General features: G+C 36.9%; 1 protein-coding gene across 5 annotated transcripts in view; it reads left to right on the forward strand.

Annotated features, from left to right (window-relative positions):
* Nucleotides 1-19,954, forward strand: part of VPS13A (vacuolar protein sorting 13 homolog A) — a 237,539-nt gene that overhangs the window by 113,464 nt on the left and 104,121 nt on the right. For all 5 annotated transcript variants that reach the window (XR_004480053.2, XR_004480054.2, XR_007477790.1 and 2 more), the window contains exons 32-33: nucleotides 4,909-5,076; nucleotides 6,406-6,710. Coding sequence is in view for 1 of the 5 variants with exons in the window: in XM_004285838.3 (XP_004285886.1) it covers nucleotides 4,909-5,076; nucleotides 6,406-6,710 (473 nt within the window). In the remaining 4 variants the exon portion in view is untranslated. The remainder of the gene's footprint in view (nucleotides 1-4,908; nucleotides 5,077-6,405; nucleotides 6,711-19,954) is intronic.

The following is a 19,954-nucleotide window of genomic DNA, read 5'->3' on the forward strand; positions in this document are numbered from 1 at the left end:
TTATGGCTGAGTAATAGTCCATTGTATATATGTGCCACATCTTCTTTATCCCTTCATCTGTTGATGGACACTTAGATTGCTTCCAAGTCCTGGCTATTGTAAATAAAGCTGCAGTGAACATTGTGGTACATGACTCTTTTTGAATTATGGTTTTCTCAGGGTATATGTCTAGTAGTGGGATTGCTGGGTGGTATGGTAGTTCTATTTTAAGTTTTTTAAGAAACCTCCATACTGTCCTCCATAGTGGCTGTATCAATTTACATTCCCACCAACAGTGTAGGAGGGTTCCCTTTTCTCCACACCCTCTCCAGCATTTCTTGTTTGTAGATTTTTTGATGATGGCCATTCTGACCGGTGGCACAGTTATTTCTTAATGTTATCAACCATCCAGTGAGTTCTCATATTTCCTTGAGTGTCTCATAATTTTTTTCCTTTAGTTTGTTTAGATCAGATCCAGAGGAGGTCCATACAGTGCATTTTGATTAATATGCCTCTCAAGTCTGTTTTAATCTATAATTTTCTATCTCTTTCTCTCCCTTGCCATTTGTTGCTATCCTATTTGTTTTGTAGAATTTTCCATCAGCTTGTGCTGATTGTGTTCTCGTGATATTTAACATGTTCCTCTATTCCCTGTATTTCCTGTAAATTGATAGTTAAACCTCATTCAGTGAGATTCAGGGTTATTTTTGGTTTTTTTTTTTTACAGGGGCTGGGGAGGGCAAGAATACTTCATAGTTGGTGTTATGTATTTTCAAAGGGTGCACAGTGTCTAGCTGTCGTTGGTTTTGTAATGTTAAAAACCATTATTTCATTAAGGATTGCAAAATGATAATATTCTGATTCAAACATTTCTTCTTTATTAAATGGGAGTTTTCACCAGTCTTTATGCCGACATCTTCAAAATTTTGGCTACTTAAAAGTTTATTCCCTGGTAGATTCTGTAGGCAGGGCTCATAGTCATAAGAATAGTACTCCATGAGTGTCTGTATGTTGCATTACATTTATATTTACAGAGTACTTTGGCTGGATTTTGATTCTTTAGCTTGCATTTTTTTTTTCTAGATGATCTTAAACATGTTATTCTGTGTCTTCTGGCCTAGTGTTCAATCACATTGCTGCTTATGATTCTGATGACAGTTTCACTTTCTTTCTCCTAGAAGGACTTTGTAATTTTGCCTAGATATTCAGAGCTGATTGGAAGCTTTTTGTGGGCAGGAGTTGGGACAGGTGGACATCACGGTAGATGGTCAGTCAGTAATGTAGTGATTTGATGGGCTCAAAACTTGAGTATCTAAAGTTTGTTTTTTTTTCCCCCTCTCTCAGGCCAGTCATTTTCCTTTTAGAAAAGTACTATAAGTATAGGCCTGACAGTCTAGATTCAGGGAGCCAGTTGGTTGAAGAATGTTGGGACCTTACATTTCAATTTACAGATTTTTACTTAAAATACCCATTTTTTCAGTATGGTGTTTTATTTACCCCTTATCTACACCTGTTGTCTCCTAGGCCACAACCTCTGTGCACTAAACACTGTCTTATGAAAATTTCTTCTCTTCTGTTGGGCTCAAGGGGGATAGTCACAAGTCACTCATGTGACTTATGGAAGATATTGTTTTTTATTGATTAATAGTATCGGGGATATTACAGTCTACCTTCCATTGATATTTTACTGCTTTATGTAGTATCGCATATCTTAACAGTGCTATACTGTCAATTCCTACTTCTTGCCTATCACAGTATTATTGTAATATATTTTACTTTTGTGTATGCTGAAAGTCCACAATGTATACCTACCAATCGGGGTTTAGTCAGTTTTCTTTAGAGCAATTAATTTTTTATAAGAGATGTATTTACCTTTATTCTAACTATTTCCGGAACTCATTTCTTCATGTACCTTCAAAATTCTGTTATTTGTATTTCTACTCGAAGAACTTAATCATTTCTTATGATGCAAGTCTGCAGGTTATGAATTATTTCATCTTTTGGCAGGAAGGAGGCATCAGAACTGGAAAAAAAAAAGGCTTTTATTTCACCTTCATTTTCTGAGTGATATTTTTGCTAGGTGTACATAATTTCTCATCTTTATCTGACTGCCTTGAGAATTTGTGTATGGTATGCTAGGTATATGAAAGTATATTTTCATATTTGTCCTGTTCAGAGTTTTCTGGATCTGTCTCAATATTTTTTATACCTTTTCAAATAGTTCTGCTTCCACCTCTCTCGCTTCCTCACCTCCTCTTCCTCCTCCGCCTCCTCCCTATTCTTCTCCCTCTTGGGTTCCAAAAATTCTTATTAGATTCCTGTTAGATATTGTCCCATAACCTTTGGATCCTCTGTTCCACTCTTCCCATTCTTTTCTCATTATGTTTCGCTTGTGTAATTTCTTTTGACCTATTTTTAAGTTCACTGATTTTGTCCTTGGCTCCGTTGAATATGCTAATAAACCCATTGAAAGTATTCTTCATCTATTACCATGTTTTTTTAATCTTTAATATTTCCCTTTGAGTCTTTTTTCCATTTTCCATTTCTCTGCTCATATTCTTCAGTCTGTTCATTCATATTTTCCACGTTTTCCGCTAGAAGCACTTACCTTAGTAATCATAATAATTCAAAATCCACCGGCTGAAAGTTCCAACATCTATGTTATAAGCAAGTCTGATTCTGTTGATTGCTTTGTCATTTATTTTCTTCTTGCTTTTTGGGTTGTTTCATAACTAATGATTGACTGTCAGACATCATATATAGGATAATAGAGACAGAAGTGAATAGTATTTATGTCTGAAAGTGAGTGTGCCTCCTTTTTCTGCTAGTCTATTAACATGAGGGATTGAATCCAGTTAATGGAGAGCTGAACTGGGTTTGAGTTTTCTTGTTTAATATGATTCCCTTCAATATACCACTGCCTCACATTCCTTCAGCTATGTGGGGGATTTTTTGTTGGAGTGCTGCTTCATACTATGCTGTTGACTTTTCCTCTACTCTTGTACCTCAGAAAGTTCTCTTTCCATACTCTTGGCTCTTTCCTTGATGTTTAGAGTCTACTGCTGCTTTTTCGTAGAGCTTGCCGTCTTGATGGTATTTGGGGGTGGCGGTAGAGTGGGAAGATGTTTTAGGTAGGCTTGTCATTTGTCCTAGTTCACGTTCAGTCTAGCCAGATCTGTTTCTCCAGGTCTCAGAAATGGGGCATTCTTGGTGATCCTGTCCATCCCTCCCATGGCATTTGACTCAGATCTTTGGTAGCTCCTGTATGGGAGAGTATGCCTTCCTGCTCCAGTAGAAGATGCTCTATAATGGGTCCCAGAACGGTTTCTTCCCCCGAGTGTAGAGGGAGTTTTATCTTTTCCTCTAGGGTATGGTATCTTCACCTGTGCTCTGAGGGCAACAAGGTTACTGCCTGTCTGCTAGTTTCTTAAGGCTTCTGTTCTAAGAGAAATAATCCGATGGAACTTTGGGCCTTTTCTAGAGTGGAGGCTTCTCCTCTCTTTGAGGGTTGTACCAAGGAAAGCTTCCTCTGGTATTCCACTCTGGCCCCAGTCTCTCAGGAGCTCCCAGCAGAAAGCACACAATGAAGTGCTTGCAACTAAGTGTGAGCTCCTCTTGTGTCTGTGACTCCCAGGGATTCTGTATATCACATTATAAGTTCATAGCCAACCTTTACCATTTTATCTGACTTCTTACTTAGCTTGTATGGTATCTGACAGCTCTTTTCTTCTGCCCCTTACCACAGGTGAGCTGGTGCTTAAGGTTCTCTCTTGAAGGTACCTTTTTTCTTTAGATTTTAGGCTGCTTAGTTGGCTTGTGACCTCAGATTTCTAATGGTTTTAAGAAAAGTTATGATTTTGTAGTTTATCTGTTTTTGTTTTTCTTGTTCTTAAGGTTTGGAGTAACTGTCTCTCCAGCATTCTACATCCTAGGCAGAAGCAGAATTCCTGTAGACTTCTGTTTAGTCTCATCTTACACCTCAACCTTCAGGCAACTATCCTTGATTCCTGAGGGTTTTTTGTTCCATGGTTGGAATTCATTTACTTCTTGATGATTCTTCAGCCCTCTGCCTTACTTCTAGCATTTAGAGGGTCAAGAAAGCTATAAACTAAGTTAGTGAGTGCTCTGTTTATCTTTCAGAATATTTTTGACATTTCACATCTGCTAATATCTCCACCATTTTTAACTGGTATTGCAGAGTTTGAGACATTATACTGCTGTAGGTAATTCTTGTTTGGCAGTTGAGATGACTCTTGACAAACTAGTAAGGAACAGAAGTATAGTGATAGGAGAAAACTCCTTGGAAGGATCTGGATAATAATTCACATATCTCAAATGAAGAAAATAGATTATATTAAGTTTTGACAGTGACTGAAAAATACCTTTATATGGCAGTTCTCAGTACACATGTATACACACTAAATGAAAATGTGTATTCTGATTTTTTTTCTGTTTTTTCCATTTAAAAAAATCTTGTGCCAGACCTAGTAAATGGATTTCATGGCCCATAAAGGGAGTTGCCACTACTGACTTGAAAAAACTTGCAGTGTAGATTCTAATAAAGAAGTTAGGGGCTTCCCTGGTGGCGCAGTGGTTGAAAGTCCGCCTGCCGATGTAGGGGACACGGGTTCGTGCCCCGGTCCGGGAAGATACCACATGCCGCGGAGCGGCTGGGCCCGTGAGCCATGGCCGCTGAGCCTGCGCGTCTGGAGCCTGTGCTCCGCAACGGAAGAGGCCACAACAGTGAGAGGCCCGCGTACCGCAAAAAAAGAAAAAAAAGAAGTTAGAATTGTTGTCTTATTTGTACTTGGCTTGACTACTTACAAGATTTTCCAGATATGTGTGTATATCTTGCGTTTGCTTTATTTTTGTACTGAAGACATATCATTTCGAAAGTGGATTTTGACAATTAAATTTTCTCTCATTAAGGCTGTTTATATTACTGGAAAAGAAGTTTTCAGCTTCAGAGTCGTTTCTTATATGGGTGCAACTGCTGGTTCTGCGTACACAGACATGAATGTGTTTGACAGTCAAGTTAATTTAACTGTTGGTTGCATTGAAGTAGTTCTTGTCACAAAATTTCTGTATTCTGTATTGGTAAGTATGTTAATCGGTTTTTTATTTATTCTTTCCTACTAGTTGGAAAGTGTTTGCTGTGCATCAAGCATAGATGAAGCATTCCTTACTTGATTTTTTTTTGTCCTGATTTTTCAAGATATTCTGGGTACCATATATCATGACTGAAATGTATAGTATACTGTTTATATAACATCATTTTCACATGGGAATGTTCTAGCTAATTGAAATATGTATTTTATAAACACATTAAATATATGTATATTATATATCATATATGTTATCTATATTAATTGAATTCTTTATACATTATTAGTTTGAGTGTTTTACCTGACTTCCAGCTCTAACTAAAAGTGCTAAATATATAATTGAAGTTTGGTTTGGTCATCAAGAAAATTATGTTTTCTATTGCATTCTAGTTCTGTGAATATTTGGGGCTTTGAGGGATTTAGATTTAATCCCTATATTACACTTCCCTGAGGTATTTAAGTTCTGTTTCTGCCTTTCATAGTTTTGTTTTTTTTTTCCCTTGCTGTCAGCTGATGTTTTTTCCTGTGTCATACCTGTCTCTATGACTTCACTATTCATTCTTTTAACTAAATTGTGGTATATAAACTAAATAATCAGTTGATTCTAAATAAATAGTGTTGCTGTTTTTGTGATCTTTTAAACTGAGGTTATCATGCAGTTTTTCCTATAGCCATAAAAACTTTTTTGTACAAAAAAAGTAAAAATGAAAAAATATTCTTGTTTAATTTTTTCTAATTTCTTTTTATAACTCAGAAGCATTATATCACTGAGCCCTTTTGTGATAGCTTTATACTGAAAAATTATTGAAAATAATTAAAACATGAAATTAATTAAGCATGAAAATTAAGTATAATTCTGGGTGTATTTTATATCATTTAGTATTTTTCCCACATTTCAGGAATCAGAAAACTTTAGAGTTCTTGACAGACATATTTTTATTACTGTTTTATCTTACAAACGTAAATAAGCTCTCTGTCCATTGTGGTTGTGTAGGGAAATACAGTGTGATTGTTGAGCCATTAAGGAAAGTGAGATAAAAAGGGAAATAGATGCCAGTGAAACATTGGAGCATCCACATGTTGCTTTGGTCCAGGGACTAGATTTTTACTGTTTTACTGTGTTTTTGTATCTTTGTGTTTCTCAACCTTTATTGCAGAAAATTACGGTTTAATATAGACAAGTCAGACTTTGAATAAATAATGCTTAGTTGTTCCAAGAGAAAATTTTTCTTATGGAGGTAAAATCAGAAATATCAATATACATTTAATAGTTTTATTCATTAATGGTAGCCTTAAGAATATAATTCTGTTTTCTTTATAGGCTTTTATAGATAATTTTCAAGCAGCTAAACAAGCCTTCGCAGAGGCAACTGTTCAGGCAGCAGAAATGGCTGCTACTGGTGTAAAAGAACTGGCACAAAGGAGTTCTAGAATGGCATTGGATGTTGACATCAAAGCCCCAGTTGTGGTTATCCCACAGTCTCCAGTTTCTGAAAATGTTTTTGTTGCTGATTTTGGACTAATTACAATGAAAAATACATTCCATGTGATAACAGAGAGTCAGATCAACCCCCCACCCATTATTGATTTGATAACGATAAAGCTGAGTGAAATGCGACTATACAGGTAAGCTTTTCACAAATATATTTATGTAGAATGCAATCTTTTTCTAACTTTTTACATTTAAGGCTTTGGTATCTTGAGTTTTCTGTTTAGAGTGGAACTTAATTTTATTATAACTGTACTTAATTTTGTGATTTCCTCTTCCCCAAGTATTTTTTGGTAAGATCAATTATAGTCTTCTAGTTTTTAAAAACCTAGGAAGTATTGGAAAATTCCTCATTAGGTAATTAGGAATGCTGTAAAATTTGTTATCTGAGGAAGAATATTTGTACTTACTTGCAGTTCTTTATAAATTCTAAGGTTATGGAAGAAATGGTAGAATTTCTAATATATTTATTCACTCAGCAAGTACAGCAGTACCCGAAGTACTCTATCAGCTTTGTGCTGTGGATCTGATACGCTAATTAAAGACACACACAACACATACACACACACACACACACACACACACACACACACACACACACACACACACACACACACAGTAGAGTACAATCTTATATATTCACTCTGCATAGGATTAGGAATTAGGAGAATAAGTGAATATCCAGATAGTTTCCAGAACTTTTACTGTGCTGTTTCTAATCATCTATTCTAGATTTAATGCCCTGTTCCTCTTACAACTTGGATTCATCACTACTTAAACTTGCTCTTTTCTTTCTTTCTGTAATTTTTTTCTTTGATCTCATTCTATTTATTTTTTTCCTTTTTATTTTTGCTGCTTCTCTGGCTTCTGGCAGGTCTGTCTCCCTCCTGCCATTCTTTCCATCAACTGAATATTTTTAAAACAGCTTTATTGAGATATAATTAGCATATAATAAATTGCATACTTTTAAAGTATACAGTTTGATAAATTTGATACGTATACACTTACGATAGTTTGAGTACAACTGTGTTAATTCTTCCTTAAATATTTTGTAGAATTCACCAGTGAAGCCACTGGGGCTGGTATTTGCTTGTGGGAGATTTTTAACTACAATTTCCATTTCTTTAGTAAACTTGGGACTATTCAAATTAATTATTTTTGAGTGATTTTTAATTTTTTTCAAGAAATGTGTCTATTTCACCTACATTGTAGAGTTTTATGACATAAAGTTCAAAATACTCTCTTCTTACTCATTAGTATCTATATTGATGTTACCTCCCCCATTCTTGATATTTATAATTTATACCTTAATCAGCCTGGCTAGAGGTTAATCGGTTTTATTGATCTTTTTTTTTTCCTATGGGATAACTGGGTATCCATTATTTTTTTCCCTTCCAGTTTTATTGAGATATAATTGACATACAGCACTGTATAAGTTTAAGCTGTAAACATAATGATTTGACTTACCTACATCATGAAATGATTACCGCATAAGTTTAGTAAACATCCATCATCTTCTATAGATACAGAATTAAAAGAATAGAAAAAAAATTTTTTTTATGAGGAGAACTCTTAGGATTTACTCAGTTAACAATTTCCATATGTAACATACAAGAGTATTAATTATATTTATCATGTTGCACATTATATCCCTAGTACTTATGTATCTTATAACTGGTAGTTTATACCTTTTGACTACCTTCATCCAGTTCGCCCTCCTCCTACCCCTTGCCTCTGGTGACCACACATCTTATTGCTTTTTCTATGAGTTGGTTTGTTTTGAAGCATAATTGACCTACAGAACTATGTTAGTTCCTGTATCATAACATAGTGATTCAGTATTTCTGTACATTTCAAAATGATCACCATGGTAAGTCTCTACCATAGAAAGATATTACATAGTTACTGACTGTATTCTCCACACTGTACATTTCATAGCCACGACTCATTTATTTTGTAACTGAAAGTTTGTACCTCTTAATCTCTCACACTTATTTCTCTCCTCCCCCCACCCCTCTCCCCTATGGCAAGCACCTGTTTGTTCTCTGTATCTATGACTGGTTTCTCTTTTGTCAACGTTTCTTATTTGTTTTGTTATTTAAATTCCATATATAAGTGAAATCATACAGTATTTATCTTTCTGTCTGATTTATTTCACTTAACATAATATCCTCTAGGCCCATCCATATTGTCACAAATGGCAGGATTTCATTCTTTTTTTGTGGCTGAGTAATATTTTATTGTGTGTGTGTGTGTATACACACACATACATACATATACACACGCACCACATCTTATTTATCCATTCAGCCACTGATGAACACTCAGATTGTTTCCATATCTTGGCTACTGTAAATAATGCTGCAATGAACTTACGGGTATGTGTATCTTTTCAAATTAGTGTTTTCATTTTCTTTGGATAAATACTCAGGAATGGGATTCCTGGGCGGGGCCAGTTCCTGACAAAGCTGGCTGCGGTATTCAGGGTGTCCCAGAGTTAGTGTCATCCCTGAGGTGGGCAGGGCCAGATATTGGGGTGGTTGAGAGTCTCAAGGTGTCCCAGAGCTGGTGTTGGGCCACTGGTGGGCAGGGCTGGGGCCCAGTGGTCCCATGGCTGGTGTCTGCCCACTGCAGGAGTAAGGTCATGTCCTCAGAGGGGGAGCGTGCCGGCCTGCTGATGGTCAGAGCTGGGTCCTGTGGTCTCTTGCTGTAGAGCTTGGTGGTCCCAGAGCTGGTGTCAGCCTACAGGTGGCAGGGCTGGGTCCTGGGGCGGCCAGGAGCTCAGGGGGTCCTATGGGAGTTGGTCTGCTGGTGGGTGGAGCTGTGTCAATGCTCAGCTAGCTACTTGGTGTGGGATGTCCCAGGACTGGTGCCTATTGACTGGTGGGCTGGGACGGGTCCCAGTGTTAATGAGCTAGAGGGAGGATTCCAAAATGTTGCTTGCCTGCAGCATTGTCCTCGTGGTTGAATGAGCATCCAGAAGTGGCTTCTGCCAGCGTCTGTGTCCCCAGCGTGAGTACCAGAAGCTTCCTGCTTCTCTGGGAGGCTCTCTAATATCAGCAAGTGGGTCTGACCCAGGCTCCTTTTAAATTACTGCTTCTTCCCTTGGTCTCAGAACATGTGAGATTTTGTGTGCACCCTCTAAGAGTAGAGTCTGTTTCCTACTGCCCTTTGACTCTCTCAAAAGTATGCCCCACTGGTCTTCAAAGTCAGTCATTCTGGGAACTCTAGGCTGGGCAGCCTGATGAGGAGGGTTGTACCCCTCGTTCCTTGGGGAGAACTTCTGCAATTATAATTATCCTCCCATCTGTGGCCTGGGGGTATGGTTCTTTACTATACCGTGTCTACAGTCCTCCTACCTGTGTTGTTGTGGTTCCTTCTTCATATCTTTAGTTTTTAAATAGCTTCTTCTCTGCTGGTCTTAGGTCATCCTCATTGATAGTTACTCTGTAAATATTTGTAATTTTGGTGTGCTCCTGAGAGGAGGTGATCTTAGAGTCTTCCTATTTCTCTATCTTGGCCATTCCCTGGTTATCCATTCTTGACAGTTCAGTTTTATTGCTTTTAAAGCACCAGCTTTTGGTTTTTTCTCTTCTTTTTCTGTTTTCTCTTTCATTGATATCTGCTTTGATATTCATTATTCCTTCTGCTTACTTTGGGTTTAATTTTGCTCTTTTTCTAAGTTTCTTTAGGTGGTGGCTCAGATGATTGATTTGAACATTTCTTTTCTAGTATATGCATTTAGTACTACAATTTGGAGTTCTTCTCTGTAGCTCTGTCCTCTCTGGAATTTTACCATATGAACTCTAGCTGCCTTGGTTTCCCTGGACTCTCAGGTCTGTCTTCATAACTCATGGACTTTACTGGTTATTTCTTGGCTTATCCATCCCCCCACTTTTCCATGACCTTTAAATTATCTCAAAACAATTGAAGTTGGAGCATTAGGGCTTATCTTGTTTTTTCTTGCCTCAGTAATCAGTGTCCATTGCCTAATGTCCTGTATCTTGAAAAACGTTTTTTAATATATCTTGCATGTGTGTCTTTGTGGGGGGAGGGAGGAATTGTTTCAGGCAGGAGAGTAAATCTAGTTCATGATATTTCATCTTAGATGGAAGGAGAAATTTCCATCAATTGAATATTTGAGTATTTATTAAGCGTGTAATATATCCCAGGCACTGTGCTAGGAACGTGAAGTATTGTAGTGAGCAGTCTTTACAAGGGATGAATAAATAGTACCTCCCTCATTAGATTGTTGAGATAGGTACTATTTAATGAATTTTATGAGCTGATGCATAAAAACAGGATCATATTTAGATTTTGGAAGGGTTGTAGAAAATAGGTCAAAAGGAGACAAAAGTGGAAGTTGAAAGAATGGTTTGCTAACTGCTGGAGTAATTCACATAAGAATTAGATGTGACTCAGTCTAGGATAAGGAAGTGAGGTAGTAGAGGACTAACCAGGTGTGACAAATTTGAGAAGTAGAATTAAAGGTAACTGATTATTAAAGGGGTGTCAGGGTTAAAAGAGAGTAGTTAAAATAGACTCCAGCTTGCAGGTTTGTAAAATTCAGCATTTGGTAATAATGCAGTTCAGCGAGATATGACAGAGCAATGCAGAAAAAAAAGTAGAGTGGAGATGTTAACAAGTTCTCTAATGGGCAAAGTAACTTGAAAATGGTTACATGACTTTTATATGAAGATATCTAGAACCAGATCTGGAAAGCACCTAGATATAGTGTCTGGATATTGGAAAATGTTTGGATTTCTAGATTTGGGAGTGTTTAATAATATTTAACTAGTTATAGAAGCCATCAAAGTGAGTAAGGTCACACAGAGAATTTGTAGAGTGGGACATGTGGGGCAGAATGCTGAGGAATGTCCATATTTAAGGAATGGCAGATGAAAATCCCTCAGAAGAGGTTAAGATGGAGCAAGCAAAACGATGGAAAGGGAACCAGGAGAATGTATTGAAGTAGCGTTGAGGATCATGTTGTTGATAACCATGAATAAACAGTATATGATTTTTTTTCATGTAGTACTTGATATTTGGTATTTGGAATCCAACAGTCTGTTGGATTCAGGCAAGACAGTTTTTAACAAGCAGATGTGACTGAAGATAGTGAGACAAGATTTTAAATATTGAAAGTCATGTTGACAGATAATGGAGAGGGAAGAAATTGAAGACAAGAAAATACTGATAGACTAATGGAATATAGAGAGTGGTTTATAAACTGGAGATTCAGTAGTCTCAAAGTCTTCAAAAATGAACACTGACTAGTTATTGATAGATTGCAGCAAGAATAGAAGGTGGTTAACCTGGATGGTGTTACTCTTAAAGGAGTAGAAGAGAGAGTGGATGAGCATTGTTCCAAATTAAGAAAAATGGTTTGTATCCCTCAGCTCTGAGGTAGATAGAGTGTTGGAGAGAAATCAGACTTTAATAGAGCTTCATGGAAAGCCGGGTTTCAGTTAAGATAAGAAATGAATGATACATTTAGTGAAGACATAGGAAAATGTAGAATGATTTGTTTAGCCAAGTCCAGGGATTTCAGAAATTACAGGGAAATATTGAAATGAAAGACTTCTATTTTAATAATAGGCTATAGACATACAGTAATAATTTAAGCCTTTAGGAGGCTCATTAACTTGGAGTTTAAACTGTGTAAAAGTCTGAATTTACTAAAAACAGAACATTTATGCATCTATATTTAATCACGTCTTGTTTGACTTCAAGAAATGATCTAGACACATCTTCTATTCAACATAGTATTGGAAGTCCTAGCCACAGCAATCAGACAAGAAAAAGAAATAAAAGGTATCCAAATTGGAAGGGAAGAGGTAAAATTGTTATTATATGCAGATGATATGACACTATATATAGAAACACCTAAAGGCTTCCACACAGAAACTACTAGAACTGATAAACGAATTCAGCAAGGTAGCAGGTTACAAGATTAACATAGAAGTCAATAGCATTTCTTTACAACAACAATGAAATATCAGAAAGGGAATGTAAAAAAACAATCCCTTTTACAATTGCAGCCCCAAAAATAAATACTTAAGACTAAACCTGACCAAGGAGATGAAAGACTTATATGCTGAGAACTATAAAACATTAATAAAGGTAATTGAAGATGATTTGAAGAAATGGAAAGATACCCCATGCTCTTGGATTATTAAAATGACCATACTATCCAAAGGAAACTACAGATTTAATGTGATCCTTATCAAATTGCCCATGAAATTTTTCACAGAATTAGAACACACAATTCTAAAATTCATATGGAACCATAAAAGACCCAGAATGGCCAAAGCCTTCCTGAAGAAAAAGAACACAACAGGAGGCATAACCCACTCAGACTTCAGACAATACTACAAAGCTACAGTAATCAAAACAGCATGGTACTGGCACAAAAACAGACATATGGATCAATGGAACAGAATAGAGAGCCCAGAAATAAACCCACACACCTACAGTCAATTAATCTGTGACAAAGGAGGCAAGAATATACAATGGGAAAAAGACAGTCTCTTTGGCAAGTAGTGCTGGGAAAGCTGGACAGCTGCATGTAAATCAGTGAAGTTAGAATACACCTCACCATACACAAAAATAAACTCAAAATGGCTTAAAGACTTAAGCATAAAACATGACACCATGAAACTCCTAGAAGAGAACATAGGCAAAACATCCTCTGACATAAATCATACCAATGTTTTCTTAGGTCCGTCTGCCAAGGCAATAGAAATAAAAACAAAAACAAATGGAACTTAAGCAAACTTACAAGCTTTTTCACAGCAAAGGAAACCATAATCAAAATGAAAAGACAACCTACAGAATGGGAGAAGATATTTGCAAATGATGCGACTGACAAGGGCTTATTTTCCAAAATATACAAATAGCTCATACAACTCAACAACAAAAAAAATCCCAATCCAAAAATGGGCAGAAGGCCTAAATAGACATTTCTCCAAAGAAGAAATACAGATGGCCAACAGGCACATGAAAAGCAGCTCAACATCGCTAATTCTTCTTCTTTTTTAAAATAAATTTATTTTATTTATTTACTTTTGGCTGTGTTGGGTCTTTGTTGCTGCATGTGAGCTTTCTCTAGTTGTGGCGAGCAAGGGGCTACGCTTCGTTGCATTGCGGTGGCTTCTCTTGTTGTGGAGCACAGGCTCTAGGTGTGCGGGCTTCAGCAGTTGTGGCACGTGGGCTCGGTAGTTGTGGCTCGTGGGCTCTAGAGTGCAGGCTTAGTAGTTGTGGTGCACGGGCTTAGTTGCTTCGCGGCATGTGGGATCTTCCCGGACCAGGGCTCGAACCCGTGTCCCTGCATTGGCAGGCAGATTCTTAACCGCTGCGCCACCAGGGAAACCCCAACATCACTAATTATTAGAGAAATGCAAATCAAAACTACAGTGAGGTACCACCTCACAGCAATCAGAATGGCCATCATTAAAAAGTCTACAAATAACAAATGTTGTAGAGAGTGTGGAGAAAAGGGAACCCTCCTACACTGTCAGTGGGAATGTAAGTTGGTGCAACCACTGTGGAAAACAGTGTGGAGGTTCCTCAGAAAATGAAAAACAGAACTACCGGATGATCCAGCAGTCCCACACCTGGGCATATATCTGGACAAAACTATAATTCAAAAAGATACATACATCCCTATGTTCATAGCAGCACTATTCACAATAGCCAAGACATGGAAACAACCTAAGTGTCCATTGACAGATGAATGGGTAAAGAAGCTATGGTACATATATACAATGGAATACTACTCAGCCATAAAAAAGAATGAAAGAATGCCATTTGCAGCAACATGGATGCAACTCGAGATTATCATACTAAGTGAAGTAAGTCAGAAAGAGAAAGACAAATACCAAATGATGTCACTTACATCTGGAATCTAAAATATGATACAAGTGAACCTATCTATGAAACAGAAACAGAATCACAGACATACAGAGCAGACTTGTGGTTGCCAAGGGGAGTGGGGAGGGATGGAGTGGGAGGTTGGGGTTAGCAGATGTATACTTTTTTTTTTTTTTTTTTGCGGTGCGTGGGCCTCTCACTGCCGCGGCCTCTCGCATTGCGGAGCACAGGCTTCGGATGCGCAGGCTCAGCGGCCATGGCTCACGGGCCCACCCACTCCGCGGCATGTGGGATCCTCCCAGACCGGGGCACGAACCCGTGTCCCCTGCATTGGCAGGCGGACTCTCAACCACTGTGCCACCAGGGAAGCCCCAGGTGTAAGCTTTTATATGTATCAGTAGAATGGATAAACAAGGTCCTACTGTAATGCAGAGAAAACTATATTCAATATCCTGTGATAAGCCATAATGTAAAAGAATATGTATAAAAAAAGAATGTATGCATATGTATAACTGAATCACTTTGCTGTAAAGCAGTAATTAACAGAACATTGTAATTCAACTATACTTCTATTTTAAAAAATTAAAAAAACAAAAAAATGATATAGATATGAATTAGGTGTGAGTCTGTATTACAAATAGATTGTTTTTAAAAAGTGTTCTCTAAATGTTTCTAGAGCATTAAATAACAATATATATTCTTTTCTGTCCAAAAAAGAATTTTTTTATTGAAGAAATACATAAAATGGTATTGGGGATGAATGTAAAAGATTGCTGGTGATATGACTACCCAAAGATAACTACTGTTAATAATTTGGAATTGTTTTCTATTTTATTATATCTGCACATATATTTAAGTGAAATAAGAATTCTGTTGTATATTGCAGATTGTAATTTTCTCTTAAAAATGTGCTATAAACATTTTTCTATATTATTTTGAGTGCATAATTTTTTCTAAATATTTTAATACATAGTTTTTAAAAAAATCCATCTGCCTGTTAAAAATTTAAGTTTTTTATTGTTGTTTTAAATAGCAGTATAATGATGATTGATATCTTTGTTTCTCAATACTTATATGATTTTCTACTCATTTCTTTAGGATAATTCATTTCCTTCAGATGAATTCCTAGAAACATAATTACTCATTTATAGAGTAAAACAATTTTCCCTGAAATAATTTTATCGCGAAGATGTTAACTGCAATATAAAATTTTAAAAAGATGTTTATAATACTTCTATAAGGAAAGTTGTAAAACTTAACCAAGGGCCAGAAAGAAATCTTGAATAATTTTTCAGAGAATATTTTCCTACATCTAATATTATAAAGGTGTCAGTTTCTTATAAATTAATTTATACATTTAATGCACTGTTAATAAAAAAATCACAACAGCTGTTCTTTTTAAAGCCTTTCAAAATTATTGTAAAGTTTTTCTGGAAATATAAATTGGGGGCAAGATGTAGAAAAGATTTTTTTGTTTTAATTGAGATTGGGCATGGGAGAATCATAACATTAGAGGTACTACTAAAATATATTAAATTACATTAAATACTACTAAAATATATTACAAAATTAAAATAATTAAGTTAGTGAAACAGTAGAAAACTCAGCAGCTGACTGTTGTGTGTATGTGTGTGTGCATCATCATTATTCATATATATTACAGTCAATCCCTGTTATTCATGGATTCCATATTTGTGAATATTTCTGCTTGCTAAAACTTACTTGTAACCACAAAATCAATATTCATGGCACTTTTACAGTCATTTGTGGACATGCGCAGAGCTGCAAGAAATTTGGGTCTCCCAAGGCCTTTGTTCCCAGCTGAGGTGTTAAACAAGGTGACGCCCTGCCTTCTTATTTGAACTCTCATGCTGTAAACAGTGTCCTTTTTGTGTGCCATGTTTTTTGCATTTAGGGGCTTTACCTTGGTGATTTTGCTGTTTAAAATGGCCCCAGAGCATAATGCCATTTATAAGCATAAAAAAACTAAAGGTGAGTGAATTGTATATTACATGAATTATCTCAGTAATGCTCTTTAAAAAATTATGGACAGGGACTTCCCTGGTGGCGCAGTGGTTGAGAGTCCACCTGCCGCTGCAGGGGACGCGGGTTCGTGCCCCGGTCCGGGAGGATCCCACGTGCCTTGGAGCGGCTGGACCCGTGAGCCATGGCCGCTGAGCCTGCACGTCCGGAGCCTGTGCTCCGCAACGGGAGAGGCCGCAACAGTGAGAGGCCCGCGTACCGCAAAAAAAAAAAACAACAAAAACTATGGACAAATAACACATAAGTACCAGTCATATGGTAGAGAAGAACTTGCTAATTTAAGCACTGAAGAAAGAAGAAAAGTGATAAGGGAAAAATATCAATTGGCTTTGACTGTATAAAAGTATAAGTTTCTGAATATTAATTACCAAAACAAAATTCTGGGAAACATAGCATATGGGGTAATTAGCAACATCTGTAATAAAGGATAAAAATCCTTAAATATTTTAAGACAGTAAGTAAAAGATAATTTGAAAAATTGGTAAAGAACATGACTAGATGATTCTTTATAGGAACGGTGATAGCTGGTGTATAGCTAATAGAAATGTTCAACCTCATTAATATTCAAGGAAATGAAAATTAATACAGTGAAATGTTTGCATATTAAATTTGGAAAATCTTAATAATCAGTAATTCTCACTCTGGGTGCAGGGAGATGGATACTCTCATATGTTGTTATTTATATATTGATCCAATTTCTTGTATTTAGTTTGGCAAATAATTGAGGAGTACATGTCATATTGTAATCATCTGAGCCAAGTACTGGCAGTACATCAAAGAATAACATAAATATAGTCCTTACCTTTATGAATCTTTCATTCTAATTGAAACTACAGACAAGACAATGACCTATTAAATGTACTGGATGGGCCAAAAGGTTCGTCCAGTTTTTTCCGTAAGATGGCTCTAGTAGCACTTAGTTGTCTTTAACTTCATTCGCAACAGTTTCGTTAGATTATATGTGACAAGTCTCATATCAGTGTGCATTTAAAAAAAGACTTATCAAAGTTGTTGAATTTTTGTGTAGCCATTTTAATATTGAAGATGGAAGAAAGAAAGCAACATTTTTGGCATATTATGCTTTATTATTTCAAGAAAGGTAAAAATGCAGCTGAAACACAAAAAAAGATTTGTGCAGTGTATGGAGAAGGTGCTGTGACTGATCGAACGGATCAAAAGTGGTTTGTGAAGTTTTGTGCTGGAGATTTTTCACTGGAGGTTGCTCCATGGTCGGGTAGACCAGCTGAAGTTCATAGCGATCAAATGGAAACAGTAATTGAGAACAGTCAACGTTATACCATGCAAGAGACAGCCAGCATACTCAAAAAATCCATATCAAGCGTTGAAAATCATTTGCACCAGCTTGGTTATGTGAATCACTTTGATGTTTGGGTTCCACATAAGTTAAGCAAAAAAAACCCTTCTTGACCATATTTCCACATGTGATTCTCTACTGAAACGTAATGAAAACGTTCTGTTTTAAAAACAAATTGTGACAGGCGATGAAAAGTGGATACTGTACAACGGTGTGGAACGGAAGAGATCATGGGGCAAGAGAAATGAACCACCACCAACCACACCAAAGGGCCCGTCTTCACCCAGAGAAGGTGATGTCGTGTACGTGGTGGGATTGGAAGGGAGTCCTCTTATTATGAGCTCCTTCCCGAAAACCAAGCAATTAATTCCAACAAGCACTGCTCCCAATTAGACCAACTGAAAGCAGCACCCGAAGGAAAGCGTCCAGAATTAGTCAACAGAAAATGCATAATCTTCCATCAGAATAACACAAGACCGCATGTGTCTTTGATGACCAGGCAAAAACTGTTAACAGCTTGCCTGGGAAGTTCTGATTCATCCGCCGTATTCACCAGACATTGCACCTTTGGATTTCCATTTCTTTCAGTCTTTACAAAATTCTCCTAATGGAAAAAATTTTAATTCCCTGGAAGACTAGTACTGGTAAGGAAAGGTTTTTCCAGAGGAAGTAATCTTTTGACACAGCAGTTAATATTTCTTGAAATTAGTCCAGAGGAAGAAATTTACTCAAAGACATGTACAAAGATAATGAACCAAGTATTATTTATTACAGTGATGAATTGGAAACAGCATAACTTTTTAACAATATAAGGTTGACTTAATGACTTATGGCATAGCTATATATTTTCATATTCACTTGTTAAAATTGTACATGTAGTATCCGCTTAGAGCTTTTAGATTCCTTAACTTAGTACCATTAAGGGAGATTGCAAGGATGCATACATGCTAAGTATAATGTTACCCTATAGTTAATACATTCAATGATATGATGCTAGGAATTCTAGGAGATCCCTGGTGACTCCCATATTTCTCTCCAATTGAATAAGTGATATGTAAATTCTACAGTCATAGCTTCATTCCCTAGTTGAAGAATTTGGGATTTGCTGCCAATTAAAATATAAATGTATTATTGAGGAGTACCACCTTGAGATTGTCATTTGAAGGTATAATGGGAGGCTTCTTTGGTCACATGTCACTTGAAAGGGGTTTGGTAACCTACTACTCTTTTCATCATTCCTGAGCATCAGTCCTACCCTTATAAGTACTTGGAAAGGCCAATATGGTTCAACTTAATATGAAATTGTCCATATTCAAGTATGTTTGATCCATAGAAATAGGAATTTCATATGGTGCAAACTGGTTTCTTATGAAGTAAGGGGATATGTGGTAATCGGCTAACATGTGTAAATCAGTGAATTTAAAATATTTTCATTTTTTTTTAAATTAATTTATATAGTTTTGACTGCATTGGGTCTTCGTTGCTGTACACATGCTTTTCTTTAGTTGCAGGGGCTGCTGTTCGTTGCGGTGTGCGGGCTTCTCGTTGCGGTGGCTTCTCTTGTTGCAGAGCATGGGCTCTAGGCACACGGGCTTCAGTAGTTGTGGCACGCAGGCTCAGTAGTTGTGGCTCGCAGGGTCTAGTGTGCAGGCTCAGTAGTTATAGAGCACAGGCTTAGTTGCTCCGTGGCATGTGGGATCTTCCCGGATCAGGGCTCGAACCCATGTCTCCTGCATTGGCAGGCGGATTCTTAACCACTGCGCCACCAGGGAAGCCCCTAAATGTTTTCATAATGTCTCGTGTAATGTATGTTTATAGATGATGTAGAGATAATTCTCATTTTAAGAGTTTATTGTCCAACTTGTATATATTTTTTTATTTTTGAATTTTATTTTATTTTTTTATACAGCAGGTTCTTATTAGTTATCCATTTTATACATATTAGTGTATATATGTCAATCCCAGTCTCCCAATTCTTCACACCATCCCACCACCCCTCCCCGCCACTTTCCCCCCTTGGTGTCCATACGTTTGTTCTCTACCTCTGTGTCTCAATTTCTGCACTGCAAACCGGTTCAACTTGTATATTTTTGGCGCTTTTTAACATATTGCAAAATTCTATTGAAAAAATTCATTTTTCTTCAACATGGA

Source organism: Orcinus orca, chromosome 6 (assembly GCF_937001465.1).
Source record: "Orcinus orca chromosome 6, mOrcOrc1.1, whole genome shotgun sequence".
Taxonomy (NCBI): Eukaryota; Metazoa; Chordata; class Mammalia; order Artiodactyla; family Delphinidae; genus Orcinus; species Orcinus orca.